This window comes from Acomys minous (assembly GCF_964271855.1).
Source record: "Acomys minous genome assembly, chromosome: 16".
Classification (NCBI taxonomy): domain Eukaryota; kingdom Metazoa; phylum Chordata; class Mammalia; order Rodentia; family Muridae; genus Acomys; species Acomys minous.
In genome coordinates, this window is record NC_140498.1 from 40,836,243 (window position 1) to 40,856,910 (window position 20,668).

The following is a 20,668-nucleotide window of genomic DNA, read 5'->3' on the forward strand; positions in this document are numbered from 1 at the left end:
GAAGGTACACGAGCTTCGAGGCTGGGCTTGTGGGGACACCATGTCGGATGTGGGGAGCCCCCTCCAGCGGTCCTGAGTTTCCAGGAGCCACTCACCAGAGTCCATCTCCTCCGGAAGGCACAGATGAAGGTCCTAAGTCTCCACAGCAGGTTGGTCTCGATGAGGAAGAGCAGGGTGAGGTAGATGCACCCTGAGGCAGCCATGGAGGTCACGAACTTGCCAACGCCTGGGCTGCTCCAGGCATAGAAGTTCTCCTGGTACTGGATGTCTGTGTGGGGCAAGGAGCAAGGCTGGGCACTGGCTGAGTGCCCTCTCCCTTCCCAGACCTCAGTGCTGCCTTTAGCTACCTAGGTCACACAGATGCCTACACCCTCCACCAGGGGCCTATGCTCCAATTCTTTAAGGCATGCCTTGTGCTTGTCAATGTCAAAGGAGAGTCTAGGTACTTTCTAGCTCTGGAAGAATCTCGCCATGTAAGGTGACCCTTGCACACCTGTGGCAAGGTACTGATCACAAATTGTAACTTTGCTAGTCACACTGCCTTGAGGTGAGAATGTGGAAAGAGGTGAAGGTGCCCAAATCATGTCCCCGCTTCCAGGCATTTAAGTTTAGAGAAGTTCAGCAACGTAGTGAAGAGACTGCACTTCTGCCTGAGGGCATGCGGCCTCTGCAGACGTGACAGCTGGAGTGTAAAGGCGATCACTCCAGGTATAAGAAGCCCCCACCACCAACTACGTCTAACCCTTAATCCATGAATGTGACTTTGTGAAGAAATGAGACACACTGGGCGTGGTGGTGCACAGCTGTAATCCCAGCACTCAGGAGGCAGAGGCAGGTGATCGCTGTGAGTTCGAGGCCAGCCTGGTCTACAAAGCGAGCCCAGGACAGCCAGGGCTACACAGAAGCCCTGTCTTGAAAAACCAAAAGAGAAACAGAGAGAGGGAGGGAGGGAAGGGGGAAAGAGACATTTGAAGAGGCCACCAGTTAATGACCTAAGCAGAGTAGTCTATTCTAGAAGCTGTAGGGCAGCAGGACAGCTGGGAAAGTCAGATGCCCAGATGCAGGCCCAGAACATCTACGCTAAGCAGGAGTAAGGGGCAGATGTGGGACTTTTAGGTCACGTGGACAAGGGTCTGATGACTCAGAACATGGAGCCCCGTTATGGAGCTGAAATGCAATCCCTGTGGTAAGGTATTAGGAAGGTGGGCATCTGGGGCAGGAGAGAAGGCACAGCAGTTAAGAGCACTGGTTTCTCTTTTAGAGGAAGATTCAATTCCGGGTTCAACTCTCAGGACCCACATAGTGGCTCACAACCAACTGTAACTCCAGTTTCAGGGGCTCTGATCTTCTTTTCTGGCCTCTGGGCACCAAGCATGAAAGTGGTACAGGGTCTCTCTGTGTAGCCTTGGCTGTCCTAGACTCGCTTTGTAGACCAGGCTGGCCTCAAACTCACAGCGATCCACCTGCCCCTGGCTCCCGAGTGCTGGGATTAAAGGTGTGCCGGCTGTTTTGTTTTTTTTTTTAAGGTAGAAATGTAATCCAGCTGTGGTATTCAAAGGTGGGGCCCCTGAAAGGCTGCTGGCACTGAATACACTCTGCAAGGCACAGGCTCCTCACTGAGCCCTGACTTTACGTGAGGCCAGAGGACGTAAGATTCCACTCATCTCAAGTCACTTTGGGATTCTATGATAGGAGGCCCGAGGCCTGTAGCTGGCCTTTGTGCGCGTTGTTCTACGACTTAATCAGCCTCTGGTACTGTGTTACACACAACAGAGAAGGCATTACTGAGAGGCCCTTGGCGGGGAAAGGGGGCAGTCCAGGCTGTAGAGCCTGAGAGCCGAGGCAGGCCCCGGCTGGGCACTCACTGTACTTCTTGCAGTAGCTGGCGGCAATCCCCGAGGAAGTACAGTACCGCCGAGCCTCGTAGTTCTCACAGAAGCTGCTGACCGCCCTGCCCAGGCAGTGGTTCGGCAGCACCAAGAACACGTGGTCCAAGGTCCTGGAGAGTTCTTCTAACTTCACAGCTGTGATGAGGTATAGACAGACCAGTTAGTGCTGGCAGACAAAATACGCTGGATACAGATCCAGGCAGGGAAGGTCAGGTCCAGCCCCTGGGAGAATGCTGCGGACACCCTCCCACCACTGTGACTGGCTGAACAGGGGCTTCCCGGGACAACATGGTTACGTGGGTGGCTAGTGGTTTAGGGTAGTGGTCAGTGACCCACCTGGGATGCGCATGATGGTGACCATGATGAAGGTGGCGATGCCCGACAGGATGTTGAATATGGTCAGCCTGGTGTAAGCCGTGGACGCAGCCAAGAAGAAGAAGCTCATGAGGTACATGAGGGGGATGATGGCCCAGCTGTACAGCATGAGGAGCAGTAGCAAGTCAGCCATGTGGCCATCTGTCGTGAAGGCCTGCACATCGAAGGCTTGGAACACCACCTGCGGCGGCAGAGATGAGACAGGTCAGTGCATAGGCCGTCAGAGGAAGGGGGTGTCAGGGGCATTCAGGGGTCCTTAGGCTCTGACTGGCCATGCCAGACCTAATGGCTGCCACTCTGGGGCCTCTCTGAGTAGTTGTCTGGCTATTGGAGCTAGAACCAGGTCAGCTAGCCCAGTGCCTGCCTTTCAAAGGGCAGGGAAGAAACCACCTGGCCTTTCCAACTGTGCTTCTGCATCAGGACCAAATCGCCTGCTACGTGGTCTGCCCTGCTGGTTGCGGTTTTGCAAGGGGATCCCAGGTGCTCCCTGGCTCTGCAGAGGAGGAGAGGGGTCCAGCACTCACCAGAAGTAGTAGACTGGGGACGAGGAAGGAGATGATGTCCCACAGCAGAGCGGAAAGCCAGAAGGTAGCCACATGGACACCGCTCACGAACTGAATGTGCTTGGCCTGGACGGCCCTCTCTCTGACAGCCAGGATGGAGAAGGTGCTGGCCAGAAACGCCATGGCGATGAGCAAATTGAGGGCAATGTCAAATCCCTTCCGGCCCCTGGGGAGGGCAGAGCACAGTGCGTCTGGGTAGTGGGAAAGATTGAGCCCTTGGTCACGACCATCCACATCCATGGCCAGTGGCCAAACCACTCAAGGGGGTAAGTGGGGACGGCTCCTCCTGGTGTCCTCCCCTAGGCTGCTTCTGTCCCTGTGCACCTCTGTCATGGTGTCCTCTGGGAACTTCTGCCCTGCTCTGATCACCTCTAGTCACTGTTCTGTCCCTGGACCTCTGCGGTAGATAAAGCCCCTTCCACGGCATCCTGTGCTCCACGGCTGGTTGACAGCAACACCTTCTGGAGACAGGCACTGGAGGCTTTATTTACTCCAGGGCTTAACAGTCTTCAGATCATCCTAATAAACGCTACTGGCATAAAGGGTAGTATCAAGCTGGGTGTGGTGGCACACACTTTTGATCCCAGTATGGGAGAGGAGGAGGAGTGGACCTCTGAGTTCTAGGCCAGCCCGGTCTACGGAGTGAGCTTCAGGACAGCCAAAAGTACATAGTAAGACCCTATCTCAAAAGCCAAACTGATAAACAACCAAACCAAACCAAACCAAAAAACCAAAAGGTATTTGACAAGGAAAAGAAAGGGAAGGAGGGAGAAGCAAAGGCGGAACAGGGCCTGGAAATGCCGTGCTGAAAGGTCACGTGCCCTACAATTTTGTTTCTATGAACCAACCACAACAGGAAGCCCTACAAAGACAGAACAGACAAACAGTTTCGAGGCCTGAGCTTCGGGAGGATGAGAGTGACTGCTAGAGGGTACACAGCTGTTTTGAGGACCCTGAGGTGAAGGGGCCACATCTGGCTACACAAACAAGCACCTGACTGTATGCCATATGCTGCGCGTGACATTTTCACGAATGACTGGTATTTGTTAGGTCTGCCTGGATGACTGTCCTCGAGGTGTCTGTGCCCCTTAGCCTGCTCACTGGGCCTTCCAGCCTGAAGCCTACCAGATGTGATTGTCCTTCTCAAAGCTCCAAGCACAGACCTGCCCTACTGCTGAGGACCCTGCTCAGAAGAGAAGGTGAAGATGCCCACCAGGCCCTGGGACAGGTGTTAGGAATGGTCAGTGTGAGAGGCTGAGTGGTCAGCGTGAGGGGCCGAGGGGCTGAGTGGCCAGTGTGAGGGGCTGAGTGGCCAGTGTGAGGGGCTGAGGGGCTGAGTGGCCAGTGTGAGAGGCCGAGGGGCTGAGTGGTCAGCGTGAGGGGCTGAGGGGCTGAGTGGCCAGTGTGAGAGGCCGAGGGGCTGAGTGATCAGTGTGAGAGGCCGAGGGGCTGAGTGGTCAGTGTGAGAGGCCAAGGGGCTGAGTGGCCAGTATGAGAGGCCGAGGGGCTGAGTGATCAGTGTGAGAGGCCGAGGGGCTGAGTGGCCAGTATGAGAGGCCGAGGGGCTGAGTGATCAGTGTGAGAGGCCGAGGGGCTGAGTGGTCAGTGTGAGGGGCTGAGGGGCTGAGTGGTCAGTGTGAGGGGCTGAGTGGTCAGTGTGAGAGGCCGAGGGGCTGAGTGGCCAGTGTGAGAGGCCGAGGGGCTGAGTGGCCAGTGTGAGAGGCTGAGGGGCTGAGTGGTCAGTGTGAGAGGCTGAGGGGCTGAGTGGTCAGTGTGAGGGGCTGAGGGGCTGAGTGGTCAGTGTGAGAGGCTGAGGGGCTGAGTGGTCAGTGTGAGGGGCTGAGGGGCTGAGTGGTCAGTGTGAGGGGCTGAGTGGTCAGTGTGAGAGGCTGAGGGGCTGAGTGGTCAGTGTGAGAGGCTGAGGGGCTGAGTGGTCAGTGTGAGGGGCTGAGTGGTCAGTGTGAGAGGCTGAGGGGCTGAGTGGTCAGTGTGAGGGGCTGAGGGGCTGAGTGGTCAGTGTGAGAGGCTGAGGGGCTGAGTGGTCAGTGTGAGGGGCTGAGTGGTCAGTGTGAGAGGCTGAGGGGCTGAGTGGTCAGTGTGAGGGGCTGAGGGGCTGAGTGGTCAGTGTGAGAGGCTGAGGGGCTGAGTGGTCAGTGTGAGGGGCTGAGTGGTCAGTGTGAGAGGCTGAGGGGCTGAGTGGTCAGTGTGAGAGGCTGAGGGGCTGAGTGGTCAGTGTGAGGGGCTGAGTGGTCAGTGTGAGAGGCTGAGGGGCTGAGTGGTCAGTGTGAGAGGCTGAGGGGCTGAGTGGTCAGTGTGAGAGGCTGAGGGGCTGAGTGGTCAGTGTGAGAGGCTGAGGGGCTGAGTGGTCAGTGTGAGAGGCTGAGGGGCTGAGTGGTCAGTGTGAGAGGCTGAGGGGCTGAGTGGTCAGTGTGAGGGGCTGAGGGGCTGAGTGGTCAGTGTGAGGGGCTGAGGGGCTGAGTGGTCAGTGTGAGGGGCTGAGTGGTCAGTGTGAGAGGCTGAGGGGCTGAGTGGTCAGTGTGAGAGGCTGAGGGGCTGAGTGGTCAGTGTGAGGGGCTGAGTGGTCAGTGTGAGAGGCTGAGGGGCTGAGTGGTCAGTGTGAGAGGCTGAGGGGCTGAGTGGTCAGTGTGAGAGGCTGAGGGGCTGAGTGGCCAGTATGAGAGGCCGAGGGGCTGAGTGATCAGTGTGAGAGGCCGAGGGGCTGAGTGGTCAGTGTGAGGGGCTGAGGGGCTGAGTGGTCAGTGTGAGGGGCTGAGTGGTCAGTGTGAGAGGCCGAGGGGCTGAGTGGCCAGTGTGAGAGGCCGAGGGGCTGAGTGGCCAGTATGAGAGGCCGAGGGGCTGAGTGATCAGTGTGAGAGGCCGAGGGGCTGAGTGGTCAGTGTGAGGGGCTGAGGGGCTGAGTGGTCAGTGTGAGGGGCTGAGTGGTCAGTGTGAGAGGCCGAGGGGCTGAGTGGCCAGTGTGAGAGGCCGAGGGGCTGAGTGGCCAGTGTGAGAGGCTGAGGGGCTGAGTGGTCAGTGTGAGAGGCTGAGGGGCTGAGTGGTCAGTGTGAGGGGCTGAGGGGCTGAGTGGTCAGTGTGAGGGGCTGAGTGGTCAGTGTGAGAGGCTGAGGGGCTGAGTGGTCAGTGTGAGAGGCTGAGGGGCTGAGTGGTCAGTGTGAGGGGCTGAGTGGTCAGTGTGAGAGGCTGAGGGGCTGAGTGGTCAGTGTGAGGGGCTGAGTGGTCAGTGTGAGAGGCTGAGGGGCTGAGTGGTCAGTGTGAGAGGCTGAGGGGCTGAGTGGTCAGTGTGAGGGGCTGAGTGGTCAGTGTGAGGGGCTGAGTGGTCAGTGTGAGAGGCTGAGGGGCTGGAGCGACCTTGGCCAGAAAGCAGCAGCATCCGAGGGTGGACTCAGCACTCTGCCGTCTACAAAGCCTTAATTCCGGCACCGCCCGGACAGCCGGGCTGGCGAGGGACACCTGAATGGGTGTGGGGGCTGCACACGTACTCATTGAACTGGTCCTTGGCAACCTGCAGAGTGTTCCGGGGCTGGGGATAGTTGGAGATCTCAATGGAGGCCCGGGGACCACACAGCAGCTTGAACAGAAGATTGTCCACGATGGCCAGGGCAGTGGCTGGGGAGTGGTACGCCTGGTTGTTGAACAAGGCAGTGACCACTGTCCGCTCTCCTCTATCTTTGAAGGAAGTCGCTACCAGGCACCGCTCATTAAAGCCGCCCCCTTCCACTGAGGCCCTGAAAACCAGGAACTCCTCTAGGTCACCTGTGGAGTAAGGCAGTGTCAGTGCACGAGGTGGGACAAACGTCACCATCCCAACGACTCCCATCAGGGACTCAGTACAGGCACAGCTGAGATGGGACCCTGGGCTCCTGCAGCCTCTGCTGGGCCAGCAGTGCCCACCGTGGTACTGACAGCTTCCCAACTGCTGGCAGAACCACCCATTTACCAAGGAGAACTTTGTCATTTGGTCATCAATCTGTCCACAGGAGCTCAGGTCACAACATGGGAGGGAGCAACAAAAGGAGAAAACCTGCCAGTACACTCCATTTAACCAGATCAGGGCAGTTCTAAGCTGGGGGCAATATTGCTCTATGGCTATGAGACTCAAGGCAGTTTTAAATTTCAAGGTGTTGGATGAGAGCACTGTATCACATGAAGACACTCAGCAGCCATGAACAAAAACAAGGCACACAAAGACCACTGGATTCTGCATTCCGTAGATACATGGTCCGAGGAATGGGTGTGTCCAAGCCCCAACAGGGTGCCTGCATCTCTGACTCAGTACCGAGAGCTTTGGCCTAAGGGACATCTGGTGATGTCTGAAGGCACATTTAATTGTCATGACATAAACTGGGCCGTGCCAGGGACACAAAATGTGACATGAAAGCAAAGGACAGTTACAGGATGACCCACCTGAGACAGCACTGACACTGTCCGCACCTCTGGGCCCCACGCCCCAGCTACTCCTTACCCAGCACTTCGCGGGGCTCCTGCCTCTCGGCCTGCAGCATGTCTCTGAGATGCTCAGACAACTGCTGCCCCAGCTGGGAGGAGTCTGGGACGGAGAAGGGCACAACTGTTCTACCATACTCGCTCAGGCTCAGCTTCAGGAGAGGGTCGTCAAAGATGTCTGAGGTGTACTTGATAGCCAGGAGGGCCAGGGTGATGCAGGTCAGGGGGACCAGGACCTGAGCAGCCACCATCTTCCATTCCCGCCAGCTGTACGCAGCCTTCTTCAGGAACATGGCCCAGAACTGCTGGCAGTGGAGGGCAAGCTGCGGTAGAGGTGAGCAGAGGACAAGGGCTGTACACGTGCTGACCCAAGCAGCAGCAACTGAGACTGAGGCTGACATCCTCCCAGGCAGCCACACCAAGGACAATTTGTGGTGATGTGGGGCCATGGTTGGAGCTCAAAAAACTGGGAGGGCACATGCGCCTGCAGGGCCCTACACGGGTTTGCAATGTCCCACTGTGGTCACAGATACTTTTCTTAAAGAGTATTAAGGCTCTGACTGGGGCTCCCTGCCTTTCTTCTGCCCTTTGCTGGAAGTATCACCATATAGAAGGCTCTGGCCTGGTTTATACATAAGCAGACAGGCGACGCCCCTCACCTGCCTCCCTGGACTCTGCTGCACTACATCTCTCGTTCTTGGCCTCCTCAGAGCAGAGGGTCTCCGGACTTTGGGAGCAAGCACCCAGGCTCAGGCTCTACACATGCTGGCTATAAATTTGGGTCAGACTGTGGTATTCTGGCTATAAGACAGCAGCAGGTTCCTCCCCGCTGCCCTCTTACCTCGTTAGGTGGCTGTCAAGGCAGGGTAGCACAGAGTTTGGCATAGGGCAGGCTCCCCAACAAGGCCATTTCATTGTCATAAGCAAACATACAGTTTTCTGTGAGCGCTTAGAACATCAAGACAGTTTAGCTGGGTGTGGCAGAGCACGCCTACAATCCCAGCACTTGGGAACAGAGCCAGGATGGGCACCACAAGTTTGAGGCCAGCCTGGCCTACATACTGAGTTCTAGGCCAACATGGACAACAGAGTGAGCTCTTTTCTCAAAAACAAAAAACAAAAAACCATCAAATAGAGAAAGCCATGTGAATGTTTCCTCTCCCTGCTGACCTGCGCAGCACCAGCTGTTACCTGCCCTCTGTCTTCTGCTGAGACCTCTCCGTGTGGACAACAACCCTCCCGAGCAGCCCTGGTGCGGGCCCGCCTGAGGTGCTCACCCCTGTGTTGAGTTTGACCACAGCTTCGTCTTCCTCTATGAGGACTCCAATGCCGCTGGTTGGGTCCATCACCCCACACAGGCTGCTGTCCAGAGCCCAGTCGCTTGCCCGCCTCTCGTGCTGGTACTGTAGAGCAGGAAGCTGGACGGCCTGAACGTCCATGCTGGTGTCCACCAGCTTCCCAACCCTGCGCCAGAACACAGCCACCCGCCAGATCTCAGCTCGTGGGCAGCAGGTGAAGCCACTGGCCCCCCCCAAGACACAGACAGGGCTTTCAAAAGAGGCCCCGTAGCGGAAGCAGATCTGCCTACCTCTGTCTGTAGCTGGCGTTTGCTGCTTTGTGGGTTCTTCTTTCCTCCTCCCTCTCCTCCCCTTTTCTTCTACCCTTGCAACCCCCTAACACTAGGTAAGAAGAAAAATGGATAGAGGGGCAAGGAAAAAGATCCCTGAGTCAAGTCGGGAGTCTGAAAGGGGGAAACGTCACCCTGCTGACTGGGGGTATCCAGCCTCTTGGGGCGAGTTTGATCTTTCACCATCAAGATATCTTATTTTTCTTCTTGTTTCTTTTTTGTACATCACTACTTAACAAACTGCTACCAACAACGACCAACAACCAACCAACAACCTCCATCGCCTCCCCGGCCCTAGCCTCTGAAAAGTCTCCAACATTCCAGACGTCACACAATTGCAGAAACTGTCTGTAGCTGGCAAAGCAATGACTGCTAAAGCGCGAGGCAAATTATAATCAGCTGCTGTGAATCAGCCCCATGTCCCCATATCTGGGATTAAAATGAAAACATATTCTCATTTCTCATGCCTGGCCTTTTAAAAAGTGTGTGTGTGTGTGTGTGTGTGTGTGTGTGTGTGTGTGTGTGTGTGTGTGTGATGCCATATATATGTGGAAGTCAGAAAGACAGCTTTGGGGAGTCGTCTCTGTACGTGGGCCTCAGGGACCAAACTCAGGTTGATGGGTTGTGCTGTGCGCCATTGTCGGCCCTAGGCCCATAGCCTTTTTAGGGTCAAACCAGATTCAAATCAGAGACACCAAGTGTCACCATCACACCAATATTTTATTTGAATTAGCAACAGGCCATCTGAGCATTGGCATGTGCTGCTGTCTTTATTGCTGACTGAGGACCCTTGGCAGTCTGGCGGAAACTCAGGTATTTTTCCCCCCTGAGAGGAATTATTCAAAAATCCCTGTCAGGCAGTGGCCTGGAGCTGAGGTAAAATGGCAAGGCCAGAGGCAGGGTGGGGCCATGTGATAGATGTAAACGGGGAGACCAAATGGGCTGGGGCTACACAGGCACCTAATCCCAGGAAATGGAGACAGAGGTCCTACAGCTTCTGAGAACAGTCTGGAAGTGAGCCCTCAGTTACAGTTGACAGCAGGTTGGCATGTGGCTATTTTTTAAAAATACTTATTTATGTATACAGTGCTCTATCTGCATGTACACCAGAAGAGAGCATCAAATTTTATTAGAGATGGTTGTGAGCCACCATGTGGTTGCTGGGAATTGAACTCAGGACCTTTGGAAGACCAGACAGTGCTCTTAACCTCTGAGCTATCTCTCCAGCCCAGCATGTGGCTTTTTTATTCAACCAAGACTGCACCAAATGTTGGCATAAGGTTATTGTGTAATTCAAATGCTGATTTCTGTTAAATAACAAACCCCTCCATATCTGGTTAAAAGCCTTGTTCTGAGAATTTCCTGTGTAAATGTTGTATAAACTCTGCTCCCTAATTGCCTGCCTGTATGTCAGTGAAACAGTTTATAGCCAGTCGATGAGCAGGGGAGTGAATAGGGCTGGACTTCCTGCCAGCCAGGGGAGGAGGAGTTAGAGGAGGAAGCAAGGGATTCAGCTACCTGCTGAGGTGCAGGAGGGATGGAGAAGACTCAGCTGGAGCAAAGAAAGAAGTAAAAAGAAGAAAAAAAAAACTGGGGGGGGGGGAGTTGGTAAAGATGGAGTCAGGATGACATAGAGGGTTAAGAACGAACTTAAACTGCTCAAGATTGTGTTGTAAAACTTTTTTTCCCCCAAGACAAGGTTTCTCTGTGTAGCCTTGGCTGTCCTGGGCTCACTTTGTACACCAGGCTGGCCTCGAACTCAGAGATCTGCCTGCCTCTGCCTCCTAAGGGCTGTGATCAAAGGTGTGTGCCACCACGTCCAGCGCGTTGTAAAACTTTACTAACAAATGTGAGTCTCAATTATTAAGTGATAGCTGGGCTAAGAGAGAAACTAAAAGAAACAAACAAAGTTTTATAAAAAATAACCTTAACAGCCATAAGCCACTCTGATTTGCATGTCTTGGACACAGGTCAGCAAACTTTTCCTTCCCTCCTTTCCTCCCCCCCTCCTGGCTGTTCTATTTCAAGGTGCACAAATGTCTTCTGTGCCCAGTTCTACCCACTGGTCTCCCTGCAGTAATGCTGGCCTTTCCTGTTGGTCCCCACAGCAGCAGAGACAGATGCCTTTGAACACATGGCACAAGGTTTTATAGCTTATGGTCCGCCGTTATGCTGCGTCTGCTGCTCTAAGGATGTGAGAGCTGATCTTCCCACTTCCGGTGTAGAGGCACAAACCCTGCAGGGGTGGGCGACACCTTGCTGACCTGTGCGTGGGGTGGTTGTCTCAGGAAGGATCATGGGTAGCCCAGACACTTTTCCCACAGAAGCTGTGGTTTCCTGATTATGCAGGTGTCTTTAAAAGTCACATCTGAACTCTGGCTTGGAGCCCCTGGCCTGCTCTGCCCACACCTGCATGCTCTGACAGTGCTCCAGATGATTAACAAAAACATCCCCCGTAACAGTCCGGGACAGACAAAGCCCACACCTACTGACCGAAGGAAGACTTCCTCCATGGTGGTGACGGAGGCTCCAAAGCTGGCAATGCCCAGTTCCTTCTGCTTCTTTTCCAGTTTAGTAAACAGACTTTCAAACCTGAAAGGAGAGCCAGACCCTTTCTAAATAATTTGTTTCTAAACAACTGCCTCTGTATACAGGGAGGCAAGACAGGGTGGGACAATTTCTTGCAACCATTTTTTCTTCTTTAAGAATGAATTAAAAAAAAAAAAAGAATGAATTAATCCCAGCACTCAGGAGACAGAGGTGGGAGAACCTCTGTGAGTTCGAGGCCAGCCTGGTCTACAAAGCAGTTCCAGGACAGCCAGGGCTACACAGAGAAACCCTGTCTGGAAACCCACCCCCCTCCAAAAGAATTAAAAACATATTTGGTGATCAAATCTGAGACTTTGCTTGTGTTTTACTAGTGAGCTATAACTACATTTAGATCCCAAGCTCTTATTTCTCTTTAAAAAGTTTTAAGTTCAAGCTGGGCGTGGTGGTGCACGCCTTTAATCCCAGCACTCAGGAGGCAGAGACAGGCAGATCGCTGTGAGTTCGAGGCCAGCCTGGTCTACAAAGCGAGTCCAGGACAGCCAAGGCTACACAAAGAAACCCTGTCTCAAAAAATTAAGGAGGAGCAGGAGGAGGAGGAGGAGGAGGAAGAGAAGGAGGAGGAGGAAGAGGAGGAGGAGGAAGAGGAGGAGGAAGAGGAGGAGGAGGAGACCAGCATCACTGAGGTGAAGTCTTCTGGGAAGTGCTTCCTCAGAGTCAGCACACAGAAGCCACGGTCCAGGGGTGGCCTAGGTTGTACTACACGCTCACAGCCAAACTTGGCCATGTGTAAAAGCCTTCCAGGTGGCACTAGTATGGAAGGCACAAACAGGTCACAAGGAGCAGCTGAGGCTTGGCACTGGGTTACAGCAGGGCTGGAATTCTCAGAGAAGCCAGGAGTTGCAGCAGAGGCCGTGGCAATTTGGAGATGCCAGGACCATGGGACAACCACGAAGGGCAGCAGCAGATACGGAGTGGGGCCAGCCTGAGCCTGGAGACAATCTATACGTGTTGTAGAGGGCGGAGCCAGAGAAGTGGCCTCCTGATGGTCCCAGACACTGGAGATGCCTTAGTCACGGCTGGAGGTTGTTTCTGCTTTGCTTTGCACTGAGCCCTGGCCTTTCCCTCTTGAAATAAAGTATTTAACTTATTTTGTATATTACAGGGGCCCACAGTTGAAAGACTTGAAGTTTTAGAAGAGATTTTGGACTTTTTTTGCTTGTTTTTTTGAGACAGGTTTTCTCTATGTAGCCTTCGCTGTCCTGGATCTCTCTTGGTAGACCAGGCCAGCCTTGTTCTCTGAGTGATCTCCCTGACTCTACCTCCCAATGCTGGGATCAAAGGTGTGCACCACTGCCCATCGAGACTTTAGAATTTTTTTCTTTTTCTTTTTTGAGACAAGGTTTCTCTGTGTATTCTTGGCTGTTCTGGATTGGCTTTGTAGACCAGGCTGACCTCAAACTCAGATCTGCCTGCCTCTGCCTCTCGAGTGCTGGGACTACAGGTGTACGCCATTGTGCCTGGCTGAGACTTTAGGTTTTTTGTTTTTTTGTTGTTGTTTTTTGAAACAGGGAATCTCTGTAGCCTTGGCTGTCCTGGACTCACTTTGTAGACCAGGCTGGCCTCGAACTCACAGGTATCCACCTGCCTCTGCCTCCCTAGTGCTGGGATTAAAGGCGTATGCCACCATGCCCAGTGAGACTTTAGATTTTTAAAGAGACTAAATATTTATTTATTTATTTATTCTTTTTGTTTGTGTTTTGAGACAGAGTTTCTCTGTATGTATCTTGCTCTGTAGATCAGATTGGCCTCAAACTCACAAAGATCTGCCTACCTCTGCCTCTCAAGTTCTGGGACTAAAGGAGTACACCACCACTGCACAGCTGAGACTGAAATTTTGAAATATTGTAAATTTTAAAGACTGTGGGACTTTTTATTTATTTATTTATTTTGATTTTTCAATACAGAATTTCTCTGTGCTGTCCTGGATTTCCTTTGTAGACCAGGGCAGGCCTTGAACTCACCGCGATCCACCTGCCTCTGCCTCCAGAGTGCTGAGATTAAAGGCGTGCACCACTACACCTGGCGACTGTGGGACTTTTTAAGTTTGTAAGATGTTTTATATTGTTGAATGAAAAGAAATTTAAAAAATAAAAAAGAAACATGACCATCTTGGGTTTTGACACCAAATGAATGAAAAAAGGAAATTAAAAAAAAAAAAAAAAGGAACATGACTGGTTCAGGGTTTCAGCACCAGATGAATGAAGGAAAAAACAAATAAAAGGAAAAGAACATAACTGCTCCTAGGTACGTTTACTGTAGCTATGTGGGAGAGCATAGCTATATGGGAGATATCTGGGAGCATGCAGAGTGACATGACCAGACTGAGCTGGGCCATGTGAGGGGACAGTGACCAAGTGCAGCAGCCAGGAGGCCCAAAGGTACAGAGAGAAGAGGCGACCAAAACCAAAACGGCTGGATTATATGGGGAAGAGCAGCCCAGGGCCCTGGGCTGGAGAGATCAGGGTGGGGTACGCCAGCCAGGAGGGCCCTGTAACAGGTGGCGACTGAGGGATGCTGGGAGAACCTCAGCCATTTGTCCCAGGTTTGAAACATAGCAATTGTCTATATATATGTGTGATCTTAAGGATGAACAAGAAAGGAGAGGTTTATGGCTTAACAGTGACATGTTTGTGTGTGTCAAGATGACAAGGGTCAATTGTTTATGACGTAAGTTTTATGTCAACCTGACTCGAGCTATAGTCATCTGAGAGGAGGGAACTTCAATTGGGAAAATGCCTCCATAAAATGAAGCTGCAGCCAAGCCTGCAGGGAAATTTTCTTAAATAGCATTTGAGCTGGTACGGCTGTTGTTGGGGCTGTCCTGGGTTCTGGAAGGAAGGAGGCTGAGTAAACCTGTGTGCAGCAGCCCTCCACAGCCTCCACGTCAGATCCTGGCCTCTCCAGGTTCCTGCCCTATTTGAGTTCCCATCCTGACGTCCTTCAGCAAACAACAACGTGGAAGTGCAAGCCAGCTAATGCCTTTCCTCCTCACCTTGTGTTGGTTACGGTGTTTGGTCACAGCAACGGTAACCTTGACACACATGACTAAATGCACTGCAAGTTTTCATTTCACTCATCTGTTCATGCAAGTGCGATGGCCAGAGGAGAACAAGTGCAGGAGATGGCTCTCTACCACATAGGGCCTGGGCGTCACACTCAGGCCATCAGGCTCAGCAACAAGTGCCAAAGTGGCCTGGAAGGACAGCTAGTGCTCTTAGCCATCTCTCCATCCCCTCAACAGCCTATACTTCAGTATAAGCTTCAGGCAGGGGAGATGGCTCAGCAGCTAAAAGCATGAAGTGAACCAAAGTCAGTTCTGACGCCCACGTCGGGTGGCTCACAACTGCCCGAGCTCCAGCTGTCGGGGAATCTGACACCTTTGGCCTCTCCCCGCACTCAAGTGCACATACCCCTCCCCACACACAATTTAAAAACATATAAACACTACTGCAGTTTCCAAGTAGTGTTTCTACTTCTTGTGCCGCCTGGTGTAGGTAGCCGAGTCACGTGAATGAGTGAACTGACGGTCTCTAGTTCCAAGATGGAGAAGTTCTGAGCACTCACAGTTTGTCTGCAAATGCATGGCAGCTCCACGAATAACTGTTTATGCACCGCTACATATTTTCTTACTGACTTATTTTTGGAGGGAGGTTGAGACTGGGTTTCACACAGCCTAGCTTGGCTTTGAGGATGACTTTGAAATGATCCTCTTGCCTCTTGTCACCCAAGTACTAAGATTACAGGTAAGCATCACTGTTTGGCTATAGGCTTTATACACTCAAGAGGGTGTTAGAAGGGGGTCCTGTGTGGGTATGAATGCAGACCTGCCTGATGTCTGTCTGTCTTCCTCAGGCACAGGCAATGCCTCTCTGCAGTAATAAGCAGTATACAGTATCAGCCCAGTAGATGCTTCAGGTCTAACCCTGCATCCCTGGTCCAAAGGATGAGATGCCCAGTAGTCATACCAGCCATGGGACCTTCCTGGGTCTGGACCTGTGCACTCTAGGACACGTACCTGTGTGTGCTTTCCTTGGGAAGGATAAAGGACAGCTCCGCCCCAGCATGGCTCTCCAGCATGGCATTGGGGACATGGTGGCGTACTATCTGACAGATGCTCTCAGGATTGCAGTGTGGCTCTTTCACCAGTGTCATGTGGTAGCCAGCTCCTGGAACACGGGGACCGAGTGTTAGGCCCTTTGGTGGTCCCACTTCTGCTGCCACGCCACATCTCTGTGGCTCCCATCAGGCAGGATCATGGGAAAGCACTTGTACAGCTGCATACAACTGGGCCAGAACAGATGCCTCTCAGACTCCTCACGGCAGTGCAGGGTGTCATCTCCCACAACCTATTTGGGGAAAAGTTCTGGGGAGGCTGGGTCACTGGATGTAGCCAGGTACACCTACCGGAAGCCAGAGCAGGTACACCTACAGGAAGCCAGAGCCCTCCTGAGGATAAAACCACAGCACAGAGTATGTGAGTATGCCTGCACTGTAGGATTCATGCCGATCCCTGCTACAAGGAAGAGGCACAGCTGGAGGGAGCTGGGGGACGGCACCGCACACACTGAGCTCCCATCTGGCTTCTTATCCAATGCTGCGTTGCTGGAAATGGCCCTTTCTTGTTCCCTCAGAGACAAGGGTGTTGGACTCAGGCCAACCAAGGGCTCGGCTAACTGGGTAGACAGGCAAGAAGTAGCAAGCAAAACTCGTGAGGCCCTATTAGGGACGAACAGAAGAAACTCTCTTTTGGTAAGAGAGCCCTGGCATCTTCACTAGGCACACAGCCACTTAGATGTGAGCCCCTCTCCTAGCCTGCTCTGGCTATACTGGGGATCTCTAGGGCACAGGAGAGGTAAGGTGTGAACCATGGGGCATTTTGTGGGGGAGGAGCACCCTGGTCTGAGGGTATGAGACAGGCATATAATGTTAGGTCAGGATGTGACAACACAAGGCCAGGCACTCCATACAGCAAGGTGGTTGAGTCCTGGCTTATAACGCCGCCTGCTGGGCTGGGTTGTGCAGTGAATAGTGCTCTTAGTGAGAGCTACAAGTAGGAAAGCACCAGAGAAGTCTTCTCACAGGACTCCTGTCTACCCCAGATTCCTGCTCTGGGCAGTCCTGTTGTGTGTTAACAAGAGCTGCGCCACTCAAGATACTCAGCTTTGCCATCCCCGGCTACTGTCTGGACCCTTCACAGAGGGTAGAAGCACTGGCCCTGTCATGAGACTGAGGTTGTCCTGGACTCCTCCTTCACACTCCTCACCGTATTTCCGCTTGAGAAACAGTGACGACCCACAGCACTGCAGCTCCCCCTTGGCCATGATGGCGATGCGATCTCCCAGCAAGTCAGCTTCATCCATGAAGTGGGTGGTCAGCAGGATGGTGCGGTCACTCTTCTGCTGCTGAAGAAGGTCCCAGACAGCCCTCCTGGACACTGCATCCATGCCTGAGGTCGGCTCATCCAACATCAACACCTGGAGGGAGGGCGGAGGTGAATGAAGCCTTGTGACAATGACAGAGCCACACATCCCAGCCCCAGGCTGGCTGAGCTGGGTGGCCTTCTGCAGCTCCAGGTGGGGGTTTGACAAGCTGTCGTCACCACCCCTGGGTCTGTCCTTGTGTGGGAGGCTGACTTGGCTGCATGCAGAGACCCCCGGCCTGATACCTTAGAGCCAGCTATGAGGGCAATGCCGATGGACAGCTTGCGCTTCATTCCCCCGCTCAGGAACTTGGACTTCAAGTCCCGCTTGTCCTCCAGGCTGAGGATGTGCAGCATCTGCTTGACCTCCTCAGGACACTTCTGCAGAGACAGGCCCTTAAGCTGAAAGACAGGGGATGAGAGGCTGTAAGGCAGGTGGTGTTGACAGGAGCAAAGCCATCCCAGCAAGCTCTCTAGCTCAAGAGACGTCTTCCCGTGCTATCGGAATAGCTCCTCAGAACAGACTGCTGTGAGGCTCAGGCCACACAGGGGCAGCTGCGAGGAGGGAACAGTCACCATCCACGTGTCCCTGTCACCCACAGACTTACCTGAGCATAGAAGTAAAGATGTTCTGCAACCGTTAGGTTGTCAAACAGGACGTCGTGCTGGGGACATAGGCCCAAACTCTTCCGGATTTGAACCATATCTTGGGAAATTTCGTACCCGTGAATATATGCATGTCCACTGGTAGGGGGAAAGAGACCTGCAGCCAAACCAAGGACCCCAAATCCACCATGAAAATCTTGTTCAGTTGTGCAAGGTACAGTGTCCTCCTTGACTCCCTTAACCCACCCCCTCATTTTACTGAGGATCCTATCTATCAGGGTATCTGGACCCTGCACTCTCCCATGTGAGGTTCTGCCCAGCAGGGCAGAGGCAACCTGACGACGGGGCCCCGGCGCTGTGACAAGGCACACACCACGTTGCCATAAAGAACAAACTCATTCTCATTTTATCTCACACGAGTGTGTGTAGGTTCTGGACCCATTACTGTCACACGCTCTGCTCTCAACACCAAGGTGTGTGCTACTCACAAGCACCTTAGTGTTTCAGGAAGACGGGTGAAACACACTAGGGATGAAAAGTCCCCTCCTTCCTTCCTCTTGTCCCTTGTCCCCATAGGTACCGGGACTGAACCTAGGGCTCAGTGAATGCCAGACAACCACTCCACCACTGATTCGTGTCCCTAGCCCAGCACACGGGGATCGGAGTCAATCAACATGGGTGGATCTGTTCCTCTGTGGCTAGAGAATTAGTCTTATTTGTTTTTGCTGACCCCGCCAGGTTTGGGGCATTCACAGGCAGAGGCTGAGAGTAGGGTGGGAACTGCTTAAAGGCTCCTTGTATGTTCCCCTGGGCCACGGGGTTAAAACGTTACAGGGAAAGACTGAAAGCCATGTGAAAAAACAAACCTGAGGCTGACGTAAACCGTCCCGAGGGAAGGGCCTGCCAGGCACAGACGGACGGACACGGTGTCCCCTCTCACCTGTCAGCATGGACATCGTTGTGGTCTTCCCAGCACCGTTGTGGCCCAGTAGTACTGTTATCTGTCCTTCGTACAGGTTCAGGTTCAGGTCTCTGATGCCTGTCTTGTCCTTATTACCCACTTGGAACACCTGCAGGTAAGGCAGAGGGCTGCGGTGACTTCCTAGGGCCCTAAGGCCTTCCTTTTCCTTTGAAACATGACCCTATTATCTCAGGACACTAAACAAGGCACCACGAATCAACACACAGAGCAGAACTGTGGGGCAGAGGCTACATCTCTCTGTTAGTCCCTACATGCATCCACTGTACATGTACTGAGAAGCTGGCGACAGGTGCACAATGCCACAACACAATGCCAGCCAGCACGGGGCCAGATGTGGAGGGAAGGTGTGCCCTGCAGAGTGGCTTAGGAATAGCTACAAGAAGGGGACCATATCCTCCTCCGTCAGGTACTCAGGACCGCTGGAGGGGGGCAGGCCTGGAGAGAGCGCCTGCAGCTGACCAGTCTGCCCTCAAGGCCTCACCTTGGACAGATGCTTGATCTTGATTCCCGCAACCAGGTCCTCTGGCTCAGCTTCAAAGTACTCGGTTCTGAGAGCTTTTTCTGGGTCACTGTCTTCTTCTTCTTTCCCTACGACAGTTCTTGGACTCCCACACCAGTAGGAGGGCTGGGATGGAGGCACATGGGTGCCACAGTCATTAGTATCAGTCCATTTCATTTGTGATCAACAAAGTAATTACCACAGACACACTAAACGTGCTGAACGGCATGACCCGAGTCTTAACCACCACAGGGCATATGATTAAGGAGACAATACCATCTCAGACTGAATTCCAGCCTATTTCCTGATTTGCCTATACCTGGGAGGGCTCTAACTCTTGCCTTCCTAACCTGGCAAATGGGCACAAGAGTGGACTGCTGTGAAATTCAGATTAAACAGAGAGAAAAGGGAACTTGTCAATCGTATGAAGAGATATTATTGAACACTCCAGTCCAGAATACTGTCAGGCCCCAAGGGGAAAGGGGCTGTGTCTCAGGCCTCTCTCTGCTCACCACGTGACAGGCTCCCTGTGGACAGGGGCACTGGAGAGGAAGGTAAGGATGTGTTAGTTCTGTTCCCAGTGCTCAGAGGCACACATTGCATCGTTATGCCTGGACACACAACTCACATTTAAAGTGACTTTGAAGTCAGAATGGATCTCACATAATAAAAGGCGGTAGTTTAATGGTGGCACGTCCCTCCGCAGCTATAGACAATAGTATTGTCTGTCTCTGTAAGTGGCAACCTGCATTTGATGAAACACAACAGCTGACACTTGACAAATACTTGCTGAATCAAATATAAATAAATGACAAAAGAAGCAGAGCTAGTTATCAGAAACTGCTGGTGTATGATGGTGAAATGTTACATGGGGATTCTACACAGTCATGACAAAGTTCACTCATAAAAAAAGCTATATATTTAAGTAAACATACATTTCTAAAATAATGGATTTATAAACATGGCTAGATGAAAATCTAAAAAGACTGTATAAATAGACACATAGGTTCATATACTTGTTAGAATTAAAAAAAAAAAAACTTTCCAGTCTGGTTATAACGTATTTTTATTTTGTTTGTTTGTTTATTTATTTGAGGCAGGGTTTCTTTGTGTAGTGCTGGCTGCCCTGGAACTCAGTCTGTAGACCAGGCTGGCCTTGAACTCTGAGATCCTCCTGCCTCTGCTTCCCAAGTGCTGCGACTAAAGGTGTGCGCCACCATGGCCCAGCCATATGGCTGACTTTTCTTTTGTAGAAAGGTTTGTTTATTTATTTATGTCTTTTTCTTTGTTTGTTTTGGATTTTTGTTTTTGTTTTTCGAGATGGTGTCTCTGAGTGGCCTTGGCTGTCCTGGACTTACTCTGTAGACCAGGCTGGCCTCAATTCGCCTGCCTCTGCCTCCGAAGTGCTGTATTTATCTATTTATTATTTATACAGTATTCTGCCTGCACATATGCCTAGATCCCAGATGACAGCACCAGATCTCATTATAGATGGTTGTGAGCCATCATGTGGTTTCTGAGAATTGAACTCGGGACCTTTAGAAGAATAGCCAGTACTCTTAACCCCTGAGCCATCTCTCCAGCCTCATATGGCCCACTTTTATTTTTATTTTTTAATTTTTTGTTTGTTTGTT

The 20,668-nt window shown here is 52.4% G+C and overlaps 1 protein-coding gene across 3 annotated transcripts in view; it reads right to left on the reverse strand.

Annotated features, from left to right (window-relative positions):
• The window catches only part of ABCA3 (ATP binding cassette subfamily A member 3), a 60,013-nt gene that overhangs the window by 7,458 nt on the left and 31,887 nt on the right, over positions 1–20,668 (reverse strand). For all 3 annotated transcript variants that reach the window (XM_084764720.1, XM_084764718.1, XM_084764719.1), the window contains 14 exons: positions 19,017–19,160; positions 18,494–18,623; positions 17,556–17,710; positions 17,194–17,349; positions 16,792–17,002; positions 15,544–15,694; positions 11,412–11,510; positions 8,569–8,755; positions 7,311–7,614; positions 6,328–6,601; positions 2,789–2,993; positions 2,226–2,445; positions 1,866–2,024; positions 96–268 (listed from right to left, as the gene is read on the reverse strand). In XM_084764720.1, the coding sequence (XP_084620846.1) occupies positions 96–268; positions 1,866–2,024; positions 2,226–2,445; positions 2,789–2,993; positions 6,328–6,601; positions 7,311–7,614; positions 8,569–8,755; positions 11,412–11,510; positions 15,544–15,694; positions 16,792–17,002; positions 17,194–17,349; positions 17,556–17,710; positions 18,494–18,623; positions 19,017–19,160 (2,568 nt within the window). The remainder of the gene's footprint in view (positions 1–95; positions 269–1,865; positions 2,025–2,225; positions 2,446–2,788; positions 2,994–6,327; positions 6,602–7,310; positions 7,615–8,568; positions 8,756–11,411; positions 11,511–15,543; positions 15,695–16,791; positions 17,003–17,193; positions 17,350–17,555; positions 17,711–18,493; positions 18,624–19,016; positions 19,161–20,668) is intronic.